An 18,573-nucleotide genomic window follows, 5' to 3' on the forward strand; every position below is an offset into this window, starting at 1 on the left:
TCATCCACACCATGCACATTGCTCAACATAGAAACAAACCCTCTGCTCATTTGTGCCGTTTCTGTTTTATTTGGATACTGACAGGAAATTTAAAATAAATTCTTAGTCTGCTTGGTGCTTAAATTCTTCTCCAGGAGCCTTGGGCAATGTTTTCTGGCTAGGATTTCACTGCTTTTTATAGAGGCAAGAAAATAAGTAAAATATTTCACGGGGTCCAATGGGTAGAGTCAGGGGAATCAGTTCAGAGCCAGCCTCAGCTCTAGCCATGGGAGACCCTGTCTCGAGAGTTACCTAGGTAGTTAAACCCAAAGGAAAGAATACAAAATTGTATGCCCCTCTCCTATTTTTGCCTCTTAGAAATGACTATTCTTTGTGCATGTGTGTACATGTGCTCATGCCTGCGTGGGGATGAGTACCCTTAAAGACTAGAAGGCAGTGTGGGATCACTTGTAGCTAGAGTTACATTGGTATTGGGAATCTCTGCCCTTTGAATGTGTATCTTCAAATATGTCGACAATGTGCAAAGAATCCTTATGCTTTTGAAATGAAAGTATATTAATTCTCTTTGTATCTCTCTGTAAGTCTTAGAAGTCAATGATTAAATAACATGGGAGGGACAATGAGGATCTTTTACACATCTCACACACAATGGTATTTAAAATGAACAATAAGGAGAACCAGCTGGCAGATGCCCTCCTTTTGTAATAAACACAGTGCATCAGTTTTCAAACACTGCAATGGTGTTATCCTCACCCTATGAGGGTGTTATCATTGAGATTTGGAAACTGAGCTTATACATGTTAATCACTTATCCAAGTGTACTCGTAAGGCCAGGCTAGCAAAGGCAAGAACCCACAGTCATCACCAGGAGAGAGGAGGGGTTTCTGACTCCAGCCCTTTCTTAGCACCTGATATTAAAGACATCTGATCTGGAGAAACTATAAGATACCATGCACTGAAACCATGGCAACTGCTTGCTGTCTCCAGGAGCACATGACTCATTTCTCCCTGACCTCCCTATTCATTTGTACCTGGCTTCTGATTTGGGTTTGGTAATTCTACATTGGCTATTATGGCTAGTGGCTGTCATTTTCCCTTTTCCTTCTGGGACAGGACCATACTCTGAAAATGCATGGGAGTCACATTGCTACCTGGGTAACCTGGCAGGAGCTCTGAAATAGGTTTTATCTAAGTAAAGATAAACAAAGCAAAACCAACAACAACAGAATTCTCTATGCCAGAAAATTGCTTGGCAATTTTTATTATCTTAGGATCATGTCTATGCTGAGCAGGAAGCAGGCGTCATTTGTAAAGCACAGTTGAGAAGTCTCCTTTCAGCTTCATATAAGAAAGACAGTTCACCCAAAAGAAGAAATCTGGGTAGATGGTCCCTGGGAAAGACTTGGTCTTCATAGGTGGCAGGCCAAAGAACTGTCAACATCAGTGTTGTCTGTAGGACTCCAGAAGGAGGTCCATTGTCACTTTCTACATATGAGAGCAAAGTGAGAATCTGGTGACAGTCCCCAGGGTCACCAGAACAACTCTCCATACATGATCTGGTATTCCATGCTCTTCAATGACAGACAGATCACTGATGCTGTCTGGCACCTTGCCTGTGGAGCTCTGTCACAGCAGCCCCCAAGGGTCTAGACTCTATCTAATGTGCCAGTTTATCCCACCCTGGGAGAGTCATTGCCTCTAGAACCTTTTCCATCTCCTTTCCCCACTGAGGCTCTGAACCTGGCCATTAATTTTCTTGGATAAGAACTAGTGACTAGGTCCTTTTCTTTATCACTGTGAAAAGTTCTTAACCACCCCGTAGTTCTTAAAGATGAAGAAGCTGGTAAACTGAGGACAGAGAGTCAAGATAAAATGACTCTGCCTGCCGCAGTGAGTTAGGAGTAGAGAAGTCACATGCCTCTACCACTGACAGGAGATGAAAAGATCTGTGAGCACAGCGGGCAGCCAGGAGCAGGCTCTGGGGAGAAAGTCATGCACATCCTATCCTTCTTTCATCTATTATGATTCAATTCTTCCAACTTTAAAACCTCTTCCTATTTATTTTCATTTCGGATCTTGAGAGCCTATTAAATCTCTACACACAAAGGAAAGCAGAATCAACTTAGCGTTCAAATGGGAAGACTTGTGATGAGTTTATCTTGCTCAGCTAAGAAGCGATCTTTGTGTCTGAAAGTGGAGGCTTCAGTATCCATCAGCACACAGGGTACTAATCCCTTACAGTCAAGATGAATAATCCCCAGAGATAGAAATGACAGATTCTACATGGAGAAGCTGATATTTGATGCAGGGGGAGAGGCAGACAGAGAGGTTGAGGGAGTCAGACTCAGAGGGAGAGAGGAAGTCACATCTGGAAGAAAGATGGCTGGTTGGGGCAGCAGGGCAGGAGTGTGAGGATGGCAAAGGGAAGAGTTACAGAAGCATTTTGCTGCTGGACCCAACTGCAGGGACTCAGATCAGGACAAACATATATAAATGGTCACTAGCCAAGGCAGCGGACTAAGGGAGAGACTCAGAAGAATATCTGTGGCTTCCGCAGAATACTGATCCCACTGAACAGCTGTAGCACAGCTGTCGGGAACCCATGTAGCAAGTCATTATCTCTTTCCACCAGTCTTCTGTCTATAGAACGAGGTTCTCTGTGGATTTATAGACAGTTCACTGAGAACGAAATGGCAATCCTGTCACCTGCTTGCTGCTGGCAAGGTTGTGAGGTCCCCAGGCAGAGAGGAGCCCTTCCTGGATAGGACGAATTGAGGTTTAGGAGAGAAGAAGAAGAGCAAAGCAGCTGCTCTTCTGCCAAGGCATCTGACACAGCTACCTGGTAACAACAGGAGATTCTGTGGTTGTGGGAAAGATTAAGCTTGCGGCTGAGTCTTTAACAGCATTCAGAATAAACACTCAGCTAGAGGACAAGCATGGGGCCCCAGTACTGACAACTCCCATGAAGACTTGACCTTCACTGTCACACACCAGAATCCTCAGTCGCACAGCAGGCCTCCCTTCCTACGGAGATGAGTGGTGTTCAGGGCTCTGCTTCTGCACTCTAGCCGAGGCTGGCACCCGAGGCACACAGGCTTTGAGAACACTGTACTGTGGGAGGCCTTGACCGCCTGACACATTCTATAGAGAAGCTTTCTGTAAATTTGTCGAATGAGTGTTTAAACATGGCACCACCCTTTGCAAAGCAGATCAAAGCATTTATCAGGATGGCTGGGACTTGCACTATCACCTCGCCAAACGTGCTCATCTGCAATGTGCCTGATTCTGTTTTGACTTTGCGAAGCCCATCTGGTTCTCACTGATTCTTCTTATGTAAGGTGAGTGCTGCGGAACAAATGGGGTTTCACTCTAAGTTACGAAACAAAACTTCATTGTTATTTGTAGAACCTGAACAGATGGGGCAACGGGACCCAACCTTGTACTCTACACTTCCTCCCACTCCTTTCCCTTTGCCTTTCTGCTCCCTTTTCCTGAAGTGCAGAAAGAACAAGGCCAATGACTCCTTATCCTTTTCAAGGCCGGCATGAAACAAGAGGTGAGAAAGGGGCTCTCTGTATGGGAAGATAGAGACCGTGCATCTTGGAAAGGATCACGTAACACAGGATAGTAGGTGAGTGTGGGCTCCTGCACTAGTTAGTTTTGTGTATTAAGGGTCTCTGGAGAAACAGAACCAGTAAATATATATATATATATATATATATATATATATGTATATATATGTATATGTATTATATATTATATATTTACCAAGAGGATTTATTAGATTGCCTTACAAAGTCTGGACTGGGTCGTCAAACAATGGCTGTCTTCTGGAGAGGTGGAGGACCTGGTAGCAGCCTATAAAAATGGATGCCTTATTTCCTAGTGTATTATGGCCTTCCCAGAGGCACGTCTCTTTATAGACATATAGATTATAGATGTAATCAACCAGACGATGAAGATTAACGGCTCTTCTTTGGAGACATTCACTCAAATCTAAACGGTCTTCCTTCATTTTGGTCTTACGTTCCTAAGACATCTGCTCAAGGTGTCTGTCTCCCAGCCCCTCTGTGCCTACAGTTAGACTTTATGTTACTTTCACAAAACCATCTCAGGCAGCGGTGACGTGTTCAGCTTACCTCTTCTCTTCCCTTTGCTCAGACAGAACAAAGGTCACCTACAAGCAGCACCAGCGCAGGCCCCAGAGGGCACCTGAGGGCAACTCCAGGTGCCAGCCCTGCATGCCTCTCAGGACCCACCCTCAGAGCTCTCTTCTCACAGAAACTGCCTCTGGGCTTTACCAACCCTCTGCTCAGGTCTACAGTTTTTTCACTGTTAGAAAGATTGTTGATGGTCTCCTGGCATAAATATTGCCTTGCATTTTAGCTTGGATGATGGGCCAGCTAGACCAATACCTTGATCTTAACCTAGCACGACCCCAACAGTGATCATTTAATGATGGCTCTTAATCGAAGAGCTCAAAGAGGCAGTGACTGTCATGTGTCAGCTGCTATGATTTTACTGATTTGTTCCATAGTAAAAAAAAATCAGTTTGGTAAAGCTAAGAAAAGCATTAGCTTTATTCACTCCATGAGAGCTTGCTTTCTTTATAGCATCCGTCGTCAAGATGAGCTTTTGAGAGAGGCATCTCCGTAGCTACCCCAAGGTGCAAGGTTGCATCTGGGGCTGAGCAGTCTATAATGCAACATGGCTGAAGGATCCTAGGCATCTTCCTTTCTGCCCTTACAGAGTTGAGCTTGCTCTACCATTTGGAGGAAGGGGGGAGACCCTCTGAGAACATACAGGTTGTTGTTATGAATTAGTTTCATATCAACATATCCCGCCCTCAAATTCTCACTAAACAATTAATTTCTGTTTGTGTGGTATAATTTAAAGACAGTCAAGAAAGTCTCAAAGAGCTTGGTCACATCTAAACCTGGTTCAGAGCCTGTTTCTGAAACCATCCAACAAGGGAAGAGCCTAATATCAGGATCATTGAAGAAGGTTTGATCATCTGAGCATTTCCCTATAACTCAGGGCAGTCTCTCAGCTGTGGGTCCAGCTCTGCCCTACAAACACATGGACCTACAGGGAGACATGGCAAGCTTGATCTTGTCATAGCAGATGCTAAACGGTCCCTGGATGTTCATGAAGCTCCTTGGGTTATGAACAAACCAACCCACACGGGTGACCCACCAACTTCTGACACTGAACCAGGCCTGCTGATCTTAGTTTCCAGTAGTTCTCGACAGGTTGGGAGCTCAAGTAAACACCTCCCATCTATAGGCTGGGAATATCTATGTCCAGCCAAAGTTCTCTAGGGAGACGATTGTGAAGTCTCTAAGGCAGGCCTGTCTCCCACCATCTTACTGTAAACCCTCTGTGATTCCAAGACTTAGAGCTCAATTCCAGTTCTTCTTGCCTATGCACTGAGAAAGGTTTGCCTCCACAAGCCTGGATGGAAATGTTTCACACAGTGCTCTGCAGGATCTTGAGATGGCCCTACACCTAATGTCCAGGCCCTACAACCACAGACCAGAGCAGCATGGACTACCCAGAAATCTTTTTAACATTTCATCAGTGTCACCTAGAAACTCAGAGGAAGACATTCCACTTGACGAACCCAGTTCCAGGTTAGCAGCCCCATAGAACGCACAGTACTGGGGTAGCCCATCACAGCCAGGGTAAAATAGTCTTTAGAACCCTGATGACCATCAACTGTGACTTCTACTGCAGACGCAGATTAAACAGCTGACTTAATTGTACAAAAGACAAAGTTAATGAGGTAAAATGCAGGTTATTTTTAATAAGACAATTAGAGGGGAAAGCAGGAAAAATGAAACAAAAGAGTAAGTAAATCTTGGTAGTCTGACGGGAAACCTTCAGATACACACTGATGGGAGTTCCACATGGAAAGAAAAGAAGCAACAGGTGAAAGCAGTGTCTGGAATCATCCTGAATCTTGGGAGATATACAGAAATCCAGACCCAGAAATCTTGAAATACCCCTAGAGTAATCGATTCAAAATGGCACAGCCAGATGTATTAATCAAATGCTCAAAAGGGAGAACTCTGAAGCAGCAAAAGAGAACAAAAGTATCATGTATAAGGGATCAGCCCTCAGATTCTTGTTCAAATTCTCAGGAGAAACCATGAGTGTCAGGAGGGGGTTGGGCTAGTGCCTTTACAGTGTTAGAAGGAATAGAAATGCCAAGTGAGAATACAATGCCTGCAAGGTTGTCCTTTAGACTAAAGGCTGAAGGATTTTTATCACCATGACAATCACAGAAATGTTAAAGGGATTCCTCAATCTGTTATGAGGAAAATGTTAAATAATGCACAAAAATGTATGAACATGAACACTCACTAGCTTTGCCCTAGGGTTGAAAGCATCTGCCAGTATGTGGCTCGGATAAAAAGAGGTCTGAGAGAAAAGCAGCGCATGCCTGCCTGATGTCTTTCACCGAGTGTGTTTATCACTGTTGCTACCATCCTCCTGTGACAACACACTCCAGCTTCTTCCTTCTATCAGTGTAAGTTAAACTCCACTGTTTGTTGAGGAAATTCCTTGGCTTTGATACTGGGTGGTAGCTCTTGAGGCGTCTAGTTTCAAGGACTAAACAGCTACCAGGTACTATGTCTCTCTGTGTGCAGAAAAGCACTAGACTACCCTGTCCCCAAGAGTATAAACCAACCTAAGAAATTCCCTTTCAAGCACACACACACACACACACGCACACACATGCACACGCACACACCCTAATACAATATATTCAAGACCAATAGCAGCAACAATGTCAACATGTGGGCCTGCACAGCACTCAGTAGGGGTTGGGGGTGTCATTCACACTACAATTCCTTGTGCAGAAAAATCTGTCTCTGTTTACATAGAAGAGAAACTGAAACTAACATTTGAGTGTGTGTTTTACACATGTGCATATCTGTATGTCTCCCCCAAACAAACAAGAACAATAAAAGTAGACAAGAATTAAAGGAAAGGCAACTGAAAGCCTAATAAGGCTAGAGGTTGGTTCTTTGAAAGACAAAATTGATAAAAATTTGAAAGGTTTAAAAAAAAAAGAGAAGACGAAAATCAGAAATGAACAGGAAGATACTGCAAACGATCTGTAGGAACAGGAAGGGTTGTATGCTGCAACAGGGGACCATTTATACCAGCTGTTTGCATAATCTAGGAGGTTAAGGTAATGTAGAAGAGAAATTCCTGGAAACACACAGAAGACTAAGGCTGAACCAGAGTGAGGCAGAAACCCTCAGGGAGCAATCCTCAGGGAGGGTGGATTAACAGTTTGCATTCTCTGGTGGCATTTCTGATTTCTACAAAACATTACAGGAACAAAACAAAACTAACCAACCAACCAACCACCACCAAAATCCACCACCACCACCACCACCAAAACAAAACAACAACAAAACCCATCACCACCATCAACAACCACAAAACCCACCACCACCATCAACAACCACAAAACCCACCACCACTACCACCAACACCACCACCACCACCAAAACAAAACAACAACAACAACAACAACAACAACAACAACAACAACAAAAACCTATCAACACTTCTTAAACTTTTCCAAAGAATCAAAAAAGATAGAACCCAGCTAAGGTAACTCCCAAAAGACTATGACTACCACTAGTCTGACCTCAAAGCCAGACAAGAATATGAGCTATGAGGAATACATGCATATTAACAAACAAATTCAACACAATAACAAATGATCATTTATGTAACCATCTAGAATTTGAGATAAAAGCATAGTTAAGCACACATAATAGACAGGACACACTAGGCCAAAAGAGTGAAGGGTATAAATGCATGACCATTTCAATGGAGACAGAAGAAACACTTGACAAATTCAGCATAATAAAAAAAGTCTCAAAACACTGGGTATGGATCATTCCTCAACAAAACCAAGGAATGTTAAAAAAAAAAAAAAAAAAACCACAGCACACATCATGTTCAATGATAAAATGATGCAAATTTCCTTTATAATTGGGAACAAGCTAAGAATGTCCACTCTCACTGCTGGTTTTCTGCATAGCATTGGAAGTACTAAACAGCAAGATGGCAAGAAAAGAGGGAAAGCTACATGCACACACACACAGGAAAGAAAGAAAGAAGACACTCCCTGCTGATTACTTGATCCACTACAAAGACTTCACACACGCATACGCACAAGCTATGTGTAAACTGACACAGGGATTCACTGTAGCCTGAAGATACAAAATCAACATACATACATCACTAGTGTTTCTAAACATGAGGAACAAACCACATAAAAAGAAATTAAAAGAGACAATCTCCTTTGCAAAATAATAAAATAGAAAACTTAAGGAAGTTCAGGAACTACCTACTGAAATCTACAAAACACTGGTGAAAGAAAGTAAAGAAGGCAAAAATAGATGTAGTTACATTGAGTTTTTATGGATTTGGAAAATTATTATTACTAAATGTCCACACTATAAAGAGTAGCCACATTAGGCGCTAACAACTGCCTGTAATCCCTGTTCCAAGAGATCTGGCGCCCCCTTTTGTCCTCTGCTGGTACCTACACCCATTTGCTCCCACACTTAGCAAATAAAAAGTTCTTTTTTTTTTTTTTTTTTTTTTTTTTTTTAGTAAATTGTGCATTTGCACGTTGGGGAGTCTAGGGCACGTGAACAGTTGCGGTGGAAGTCAGAAGCCAGTGCTGGATCCTCTGGATCTGGAGTCACAAGTGGTTATGAAATGCTCAGTGTGGGTGCTTGGGACCTCTTAAGTGACTTAAGCACTTAGTGGTTCTTAACCACTAAGCCATCTCTTCACCACTAACAAAACAACAACAACAACAACAACAACAACAACAACAAAACCCTTGAGGTTATTTTGCTAATTTGATCACCACGTATTGTATGTGTTTAAATATCACGCTGAGCTCCATGAATACATAGGTCATTATGTATAAAAAAGAAGCCCATAAACACACACACATGTTCACACCAACAATCCCACAGTTCAACTCCACATACACACTATACTCATACCACATAACAAACACTGCAACCACACACACATATTTCATGACAGACAAAGCTCAACTTACAACACCATGTTCATGCTGCATCTTTGCTAAATTAAGTGGGCACTGTTCCCTGTATCTGGCTTGTCTACAAATTCAAACAAGGAGCCCTGGCTCCTCAGATTACCCAGAAGAAGGGTACATGAGCCTTCACAGATGCATCTTGTAACTCCATAATTAACAGGGCTTCCAAACCAGTAGCATTTATTGATCACAGGAGCTGGCCTAACCGTCTTACTTTATTAATTCAAAAAATGAAGATCACTGAATTTAAATGGCTTCTAAATATCTATTTGTAATTTAGAAAAGCATGCAATCTTTTATAATTGAACCTATTCTGTTGTCATTTAAAGTTGAAGGCAGAATTTCTTCTTCTTAGACTATTTCTTGATCACTGACAATTGCTCTTGCTAGAAGAAAGAACAGCTCCCATTTAAAATAAAATCAGTCATTCCAACTGCTTCTGTGTCGCCTTCCTCTTGGGCCTTCAACACTTCCTCAAATGCTGTCCCACAGAGACAGTGCCTGTGCCTGCCAACAGTGCCATTAGACAGCAGCAGATAGAATTGGTATAACGTGGAGTTTGCCAGACTTTCCCACAGTGCCAGGTTCATTAGTTTTTCTCACTTCCGATGTTGATTACATACCTGAGCTTTTCTGTTCCAGCTTTGTATCTGGAGATCCGAGCCATAGACAAAGGGACTGACAAGGTGTCTAGCCAACGCTTCTCATACTTTGGTTCATTAGCTATGGGTGAGGAAGGCGATGATGGAGCCTGTGCAAAATAAGGAAGAGTCAGTCATCACAGGACCAGTCACCACACGGTCCTCTGGAGACGCTTACAGGTAACTGAGGCAGCCCTCCCATAAAACTCAGACCAGCCCACTTCCACTGATGAAAACATTCAAGATAACTTCTCAGGGATTCAGAAAGAAAACAGCACTCATACTTGAATCTAAAAGCTTTAAAAAATATGTTGTAAACAAAATTTCTTTTAGAAGTGAAGAAGGCTGAAGGAGAAGCACACAGAAAACTGCATTTGGAGGAGGATCTCATAGGCATGACAGATCTTCCTAAAGTTAAAGATGTGAAACCTTAGGAGGAACTCAGTCAAGACAAGCTGAGCTAGTGAATGTCAGAGACCCAGTAATATGGGCTAAATTGAAATTGCTTCTACCAATGACAAACGAACTCCAGTTATGAGACATATTTCTATGCCATCATGGGCACGGTGGGTCTTTTCTTTGCTAGACATTCTGAAAGATGTGAAGTTATACCTCTTCTTGACCTGAGAGAACACAGTCCCTAAGAGAGTGACTATAGCTCTTACCACTTAAATTTCAAGTTTCAGAAATACTCAAGGACATGGCTTTCAGCCTGAGACAATAGGTACCTTTGAATGGAACTGGGGCAGAACTTTGTCTAACAGAATAGGTAAAAGTTGACTCATAAAATGTCCTTGTAATACCAGTTTTAAAACAATCATGGATCTGGTATGAAGCAAATAAACAACAAAATAATCAAGCCCCCAGATCTTGAGATGGAGGGAAGCCAGACAAGTCACTTAGCTGCAAATGAAAGGCACCTCTGATGAGAAAGGAAGGTGTCCAGGGGCAGATATGAGGGCGGCCCATAGAGCAGGACTCTCAAGGATGAGGACACAATCTAATCCAGGGCCTAGCCACTTACGCCTGCCCATTTTAGAGTCACTGTGGAGTGGGAAACATTCTACTTTCTCCCTTCTTGAGAGAGTGTGTTCATTGTGGTCAACTTGGTCCACAGTCTGTGGCTTTTCCTTTTCCTTTGGTATCAAGTATTCAGGTGAAGAACTGCCTGGGAAACTGAGCCAGGACCCCTACTGCCCAGGTCTGGTTTTGGTGAAGCTACTTGGTCCACTTGCCTGATGGGCTTGAGGCCGAAGAGATACATCTTTGGGGATGTAGAGAGCAGACAAGTGCTCTGCCAACAGGAGCGTAGGCTGTGAGCTTGTGGGACAAGTCTAGTTACCTGGCTGTGCCCACAGGTGTGTACTCGCCCATGTGGGACAGGACTTGCTCATGGAGGAGGGGGTCATTGTGAGATGGCACTAGCTTTTTTGGAAGCTCACCCTTGGGCACTGCTAACAGGCAGCAAGAAAGCTCCAAAAAACCAGAGGGGGAAGAGACATCAGCAGAGTGGGCACCCTCCAGAAGAACAGATTCTGAATAACCTCTGGGGCCAACCACACTAACCTGACAGATGTCTACCTCTAGCCCTCACAATTTGTAGATTAAATTCATGATTCTTAATGAAATAAAACACTTTGTTAAGGAAGCAATGGCCAGGATGAGGTACATATCTACAAACGCCGGACACAGCAGCTGCGATACGATGATTTATGAAGGGACAATTGGATTTACCTCCTTGCATTGTATCCAAAAGGGTCACATACCAGAGGAGCCCTGCCAGGCTTCCTGCTCTACATTCCCAATCAGCCACTACACTCTGATGGTTATTCAGGAAATAGGAAACAGGTTTTATTTATTTATTTTAGGTGAGAAGAAGAATATACTAACAAGGACAGTAACTGTTGGAAATGTGTTCTTCTCCCTAGCACAGATTAACTAAAACATCTTAGACTTTCTTCTCACCCTAGACTGAAAACTATGTTGATGTCTATGATTGTTTTGGCCAAACTCCTACAAATCTCATGTCTAACAGCATCGGGCTGAATGGAACCCGACTCCTCGTTGGCAAAGGCATGTTCGTCATCCTGAGGCCGTGGCTTCTATAAGCAGTTGAGACACATTTATCTACCAGGGAGGGTAAATGCTACCATCAAAACATCACATCAGAAGCTGTGACAGCATGGGGAGTCCTGAAGCATTCCACAATTGTGATGAGAAAGGTGTGTGTCCAAGATGTCACCTCTCTGGACACTCAGTTGGATGTCCAGAGAGTCAAATGTGCCTCCCCTCTACTCCAAGCACAGGGAAACCTCAAGGTTATCCAGCTTGACAGCAATCATCTATGTCTGTCTCTAACCCCTTGGTTCCCTCCCCTATCTTTGCCATAAGCAGCCTTTCTCCTGTATACTTGTGTCTGTGGATTCAGCTGGATAACGGAGAGCCTGGATTTCCTGGCTCTCTCTTGTCACCCTGTCAGGTTATTTCTGCTTTGTCACACGGTCCAGCTAAATCAGAAATCTGCACCTGTCCCTTTGTCTTTTCAAGTCAGCAGAATAGCACATTGTTCCTTTTCCATTGTCCCAACGCAGACCTCCACCCCCCAGAGGGCGTGCTTTCCTGTCACCTGCCTTGCTGTCAGAGCTGACAGTCTTCAACCACCTGGTTCCTGTTGCTTGAAAGCAAGTGCCCTTGCCTTATCCAGCTTAATGCTTTTTAAACTGCTACCTCCTGTCATTTGGAATCTCCTTGTCTGAGACTTGTGCTACAGAGGAAGCCTGGGTGGCTATTTAGATTTCCCTGTCTATGTCTAACAACATGTAGCACACTGACTTGAGAATCTCACTGGGAATATAAATCACATAGACAATTTCTTAAAGACAAGCCCTCAGGCCAGTTTCAATGATATACAGTTTATTGATACTGGATGTGACCCTGGACTCTTGCTGTAAGTATCCATGTGACCTTGACCCTGCAAGTTTAGTCCCACACTGTGGACTGATGCCTTGGTGCAGCTGTCACTCTGAGTGGATCCTCTATTCCTTTTGTATCTTGAGCTGTTACAGGAAGAAGTTTGTCTCCAGCTTCTTGTATTTGTGAGTTGCACAAACATCTTGCGGTGTAGCATTAGCAGAATTTTGCAAACAAATTTTAACTCAACATTCCACTCCTTAGAAGACAATTCAACGCTTAACAACATTTAAAATAATGTCACCTTGGAAATGAGTATCAAGTGATCTTGCCTAAGGTCTGATTGGTAAAGCCACAGGCAAATAGAGCCAGGTAATATCTAGTACCTTGCCAATAAGCCATGTCCTGTCTTTACTTCATCTGAGCACAATGTGTGACCTTCTGCTACTTCCAGAAGCTAGTAAAAACCTCTCAGAACTCACAGGTGAAGCTCTATTAATTAATTAATTAATTAATTAATTTAGTAATGTTTATTTCCATGAAATAAAAATTTAAAAGCACTATACAAAATGACTAAGGACTTGCTTGCTAAAGGTATGGTTTGTTGCTATTTTGACATAAAATGCATTTTATTTTTTAAAAATAATTCATTACTCAGTGAACATTATGAAGCAGAGTACAAGTGAGGTGTCAGTTTGAACACAAAGTCCCTACACAGCCTTTGATGTGGCGTGTGTATTTCTTGCACCAAGCTCATTATGGAGTGCTACCATGTCTCGATGTTATTTGTAGATAACCATAGAATGATTTCAGTTTTTAAAGAATGTTTTGATCAATAAATAATCACTAAACCTAAAGATAAGAGAGTCTGTCTCTAGCTGTGCGGACACTTCATGCTCAATCGAAAAATAATGATGGCCGCTCAGCAGACAAAAACCTGCCTGTGGGTCTCAGCTTGCAATTTCCATCCTCACAAATCCTGCTGGGGCTGTGGGCCCTTGGTAATGTGATTTTAGAGAACAAAACTGCACAGGCATGATTTTTAAAAAGAAGAGAGAGAGCAACATTTGACCCCAGCAGAGAGAAAATGACAACCGCAGCAAGGCCCTGGTTGACAGGGGAAGCTGTGAGACACTCTGCATGTGCACAGGCAATGCCTTTCCCACTGGGACTCGGTCCATTCTGTTCTTAGAGGGGACTGCCATTTATAAGTGCCTGAGAAGTATTAAAAAGAACATCTCAGGGAGAAGTCCCAAGTACTGCTATGCCTTAAATCTGGGCAAGATTGTAGATGACAATGTCCGAAGTCTGGCTGGGAAATCCCCAGTAAGCAAACAAAGAAGGTACCTAGTGCTCTCTTTCACTTCATCCATGCACAGCCTGCTCTAGCTTTACCCATGTCAGCTTGTCTAGACTATAGTACTGAGCAAAGAGAGAGTAATGGGAGATCGCATTCTACTAAATTTGAAGAAGCATTTGCTGAAATAGAAGAGATAGTTGTCAGGACCCCTGGCCTGCCGATTCTAGCTCTGTGCACAATTTGTGCTGTGGCCTTGAAGCCTTGTGCACCTCTAACTTATACACACCTGCCCTTTGACACCTGACTCCACTGACATTGGTCCTTTAACCATCTGGCCCTCTGCCTGCCTGGTTCCTTGGACACCTGGCTCTGCCTACTCCCTTTGACTCTGTGTCCCCACACCTGTGTGTGCAGCTTTGGCTGCAGAAAAACAAAACAAAACAAAAAAAGAGTAACTGAAAAGTTACTTGCTAAAGGCCCCGGGTCCTGCTTTCATGCCCTCAGAGGTATTTTTGTGAGTGGGAGTTTAAACTGTAAACCATGTTGAATTGGAAACAGGCTGTAAATGCTGCATTTGCATCTCTCTCTCTCTCTCTCTCTCTCTCTCTCTCTCTCTCTCTCTCTCTCTCTCTCTCTCAACTTGTATTATGGTCTGCTGCAGAAGAGGACTAAGGATGCACAAAACGTGTTCAGGGCTCTCTTCCCCATAGCCGAGAGTTGTGTCAGGTTTATTTTGTGGCTGTGATAAAATAGCAAGGAAATGGGAGGAATCGTTTATTTTGGCTTTTTCAGCTTATGGTTCACGGTTGGCTCCACTGTTGTGGCCTGAGAGGTGCGTGCGTGCATGCCTGTGTGAAATGCTACAGTTGAAGATTGTGGTGTTGCATGTTAATTTCTTTCCTCATAACTGTGAATAATACCTGATACTTAAGAGAAGGCAGATTTACGTTGGTTCAGTTTGAGAGTACAGTCCATGCTGGTGGAGAAATCACGGTGGCAGGCATAGCTTGCCATTGGAGCTGTAGGCCCATTGCATCCACAGCTGCCTAACTAGAACTTTACAAATCTATGTCTGCCAGCGATATAAAAAAGGCTCCACAACTTCCTCAAACAGCGTTGCCCTCTGAGGACCGAGTCTTCAAACACATGAGCATGTCAGATTTATTTCACATTCAAGCCATGATATGGAACAAAATTGTTGACCTTAGGGCATCCTGGAAGCTGAGTATGTAACCAGAAGGGATCAGGACAAGATACAGCCTTCAAAGGCATGGTTATAGCTTTCAATCAGGCTTCAACTCTTGGCTTCTAACACTTCCCAGGAATATTATCAAATTACAACTCAATCAAAGGACTAAAATTCACTGATCAGGTAATGACCAAACCACCCTTCATTGACTGGATCCAGCATCTGGAACCTTCCCTTTATATATAACTGTTCTGAGGAATACCTCACATCTAAACTGTAACAGGTTCTAAATGCAGTATATAAAATAAGCTAATTCCTTGCTTTCTACGCTGGGCAGGAGCTTCCGTAAACTCAGGACAACTTCACAGCCACTCTCCAATGGCAACTAGCATGGAGTGCTTGCCACAGTCCACATTTTATGGCAGGGAACCGTCATGTAAAGTACATTCTGTTCACATGAGAAAGCAAAGCACACAAAGGCCCTCAAGTCCTGCAGGAGGGTGCAGGTCTGCGCTTTCAAACTCTTCACTGACAGCAGTTCTCTGCCTTCTGAAGCTTTCCCAATTGCCCTGGTACCTCCTCGGGAAACCCATGAGGTTTCAGCTTGCTCTGGTATCACCTTTCTTGCTTTACGGACCTGAAAACATCTCTGACGTCCCCAGGAATGATAACTAATCTTGACTGCTAGCTTGATTGGATTGCTAAGTTCAGAGGTAAATAATGCATATACCACAGTCAGTCAGTCAGTCAGTCAGTCAGTTTGTCTGTTTGTCTGTCTGTCTGTGTGTGTGTCTGTCACTCTCTGTGTCTGTCTCTCTGTGTGTCTGTGTGTTTATCTTGGATCTCTGCCTCCCCCCCCCCTGTGTTTCCCAGTGGGGTATCTAAAGTGTGTGTGTGAGGAGATAGGTCCTAAATGTGAGCTGTTCCTACCAATAAGCAGGAAGGAAATGGCATAGCAAGGTGAAAGAAGAAAGCTAATGAACCTGGGTGCTCTCTCTGTGCATCCTGCCAGCACAGTGCTCGAGGCTTAGTGGTGGCACAAGCTTCCTGCTTTGATGAAGACAGAAACCTCTGAAGCAGTGATCTAAGACACATCTGTTCTTTGTTAGTTTGTTAGCTTTGGGTACTAAGTGATAGCAACAAGAAAACCAACATGCCTAGGCAGGCAGCTGAGCCATGAGAGATGTCAGAGAGTGTGGGGCCTCTGCAGATCCCATGTGGAAGCCAATACTAGTTTCCCACTAAGACCTTCACTCTCTCACACTATTTCTAGGATCTGGACCCCAAACTTGGTGCCTGTCTAATTTTGAACATTCACACTCCATTCTCTGTGGGGTTCTCATGAAATGACCCCAAGCTCTTTATTTACCTCTTGTGCTTCTGAATCAGCCCTGAGCAGCCTCCTCATACTACCGCTCTCTCAGAGTGGCACCCCCCCCCAAGCCTCCATGAAGTGTTACTTTACATGGACCAGCACAGAAAATGGCTTGGCACAGAAGCTGCCCACTAGGACCATGGCAACTCTGCCAAAGAACAGGGTGTGGACCCCAGCTGCCCTGAAAAACAGTCAAGGTGCCGAGTTTGCAGACAGTGCTTCAGGGCACCTCTCCTGCAAGACAGGCAGCTAGCACAAACCTCCAGGACAGGAACCCTACTCTCCCTCTGTCCATGGGTGGGAGTGAGTGAGGATATAGGAGAGGCAAGTCAAATAGTTCCTTCCCAGCCTTACTGTGAACAGGCTAGGATACTCTCTGTCAAGAAATACAATTTCATTCTGAATTACCACGTCAGGTAACTACCCACCGCCCCCGACTCCTAACCACCCCTGCATTATCTGGGGGAAAACCGTCAGAATAAGAAGCAAGCCGGAAGGTTGTATTGATGAAAGTGATTTTAACAGCTGGAGGAACTGGAGTCAATTTGTACATAATTGCATCCATGTATTCACACAGAGATGAGAAAACAGGAAGCTCTGTGAGTCAAAGGGAGCTTCCCCCCACCTCTCAAGCCTGGAGGACACTCAGAATGCAGAGAATGACTGTAAAGGGGTGACCAGAGTAGACCTTCTGCTCAGCAGACTTATCTAGACATCCATACTCTATTCTTCCAATCAGCCCAGAGTTTGGAAATTATCCTTACCTTATTAAAATGTGGGCCTTAAATGAAATTACGATGATTTTAAATGTGAATTGATGCTGTAGGTTGAATGAGGAGTGACTCCTATAGGCTCCTGCTTTGAATGCAGTCTCTAGTTTGTGGGATATTATGAAGGATCTGGATCTTTAAAAGGTGGGGTCTTGTGGGGAAAGAGGGTAACCGACTGGGCATTTGAAGGATGCACCCCAGGCTCACCCCACACTTCCTGCTTCCTGGTCTGATATGGCCTGCTGTAGAGTAACGAGCTTCCACCACTTGCTTGGCTATCATAAACTCCTCCCTGCCTTCCCATGGAGGGCTGAAATCCCCTGGACCTGCAAATGAAATAAACCTTCCCCTCTTGGAGTGATTTTTCTGAGGTATTTTTGTCTCAGTGAAAACAAGAGTAACTAATAAAATGGCTTAGAATATAACTGTTTATATGACTTGTATAAATGGGTCTTATGGGGAAAAAGATTTATACCATCTGTATTTGTTTAAAAAATAAAACAAGATCAAATTCTCATGTACCATGAGGAAATCATATGCTTTTTTCCCCTTGCAAGATCCAAATAAGGTATCAGAATATTTCAGGTTAGAACTCAGTCCAAATACAATATGGATCTCTGAACTTCATACTCTTCAAAAACAAACAAATAGTTTTCAGAAATCAGAGGTATAAAAGTGAGGCATTAGAATAAGCTAGACTTAAAAGTCTGCACTGGCTCCCCCAGTTTAGAAGGAAAGGTTTTCTAAAGGAAGCACTTTTTAATAACCAGGTAATGAAGACTGCTGTCAGTATGTAATTTAAGGTAACTGCTACCTGCTGTCGGAGATGATGGGTTATTTTGACGGAAGCACTACATCCCCCTTTAAGCACTATTCATAGCAGATCTTACATGCTTCCTATTTTGAAAACAGAGGTTCCCCGCTTTAGTTCAGGGAAGAGGTGTGCCATCACTTTGTCAATCTCGTCATTTTTCTCTCAGCTTCCTTAGTATGCTATGGTAAACATTACATCAGCAATTATTCACCTCCTGGTTTTATTGTCTTGTTGATTGTGACAGTTATGCTGCTGTCAGCCACAGCTCACTTCTCCTTCCCTGCCTTTGAGATCCAAGGTCCCCAAAATGGTCATCAACCATGTCGTCCTCTACCGAGAGTGTGTTCCTAACTGGGTGTCTCCTCTACCTTCAGGTACATCTTGCAAGAGGCAGGACTAAGATGTCTATTTCAGGTTATCAATGACTCCTGTGTTTAGGGTAACACAGAAGAACAGCCACTAGAG

General features: G+C 43.4%; 1 protein-coding gene across 2 annotated transcripts in view; it reads right to left on the reverse strand.

Moving 5' to 3' along the window:
- Positions 1 to 18,573, reverse strand: part of Sntg2 (syntrophin gamma 2) — a 202,725-nt gene that overhangs the window by 64,241 nt on the left and 119,911 nt on the right. For both annotated transcript variants that reach the window (XM_032907580.1, XM_032907581.1), the window contains one exon: positions 9,733 to 9,860. In XM_032907580.1, the coding sequence (XP_032763471.1) occupies positions 9,733 to 9,860 (128 nt within the window). The remainder of the gene's footprint in view (positions 1 to 9,732; positions 9,861 to 18,573) is intronic.

This window comes from Rattus rattus, chromosome 7, assembly GCF_011064425.1.
Source record: "Rattus rattus isolate New Zealand chromosome 7, Rrattus_CSIRO_v1, whole genome shotgun sequence".
Taxonomy (NCBI): Eukaryota; Metazoa; Chordata; class Mammalia; order Rodentia; family Muridae; genus Rattus; species Rattus rattus.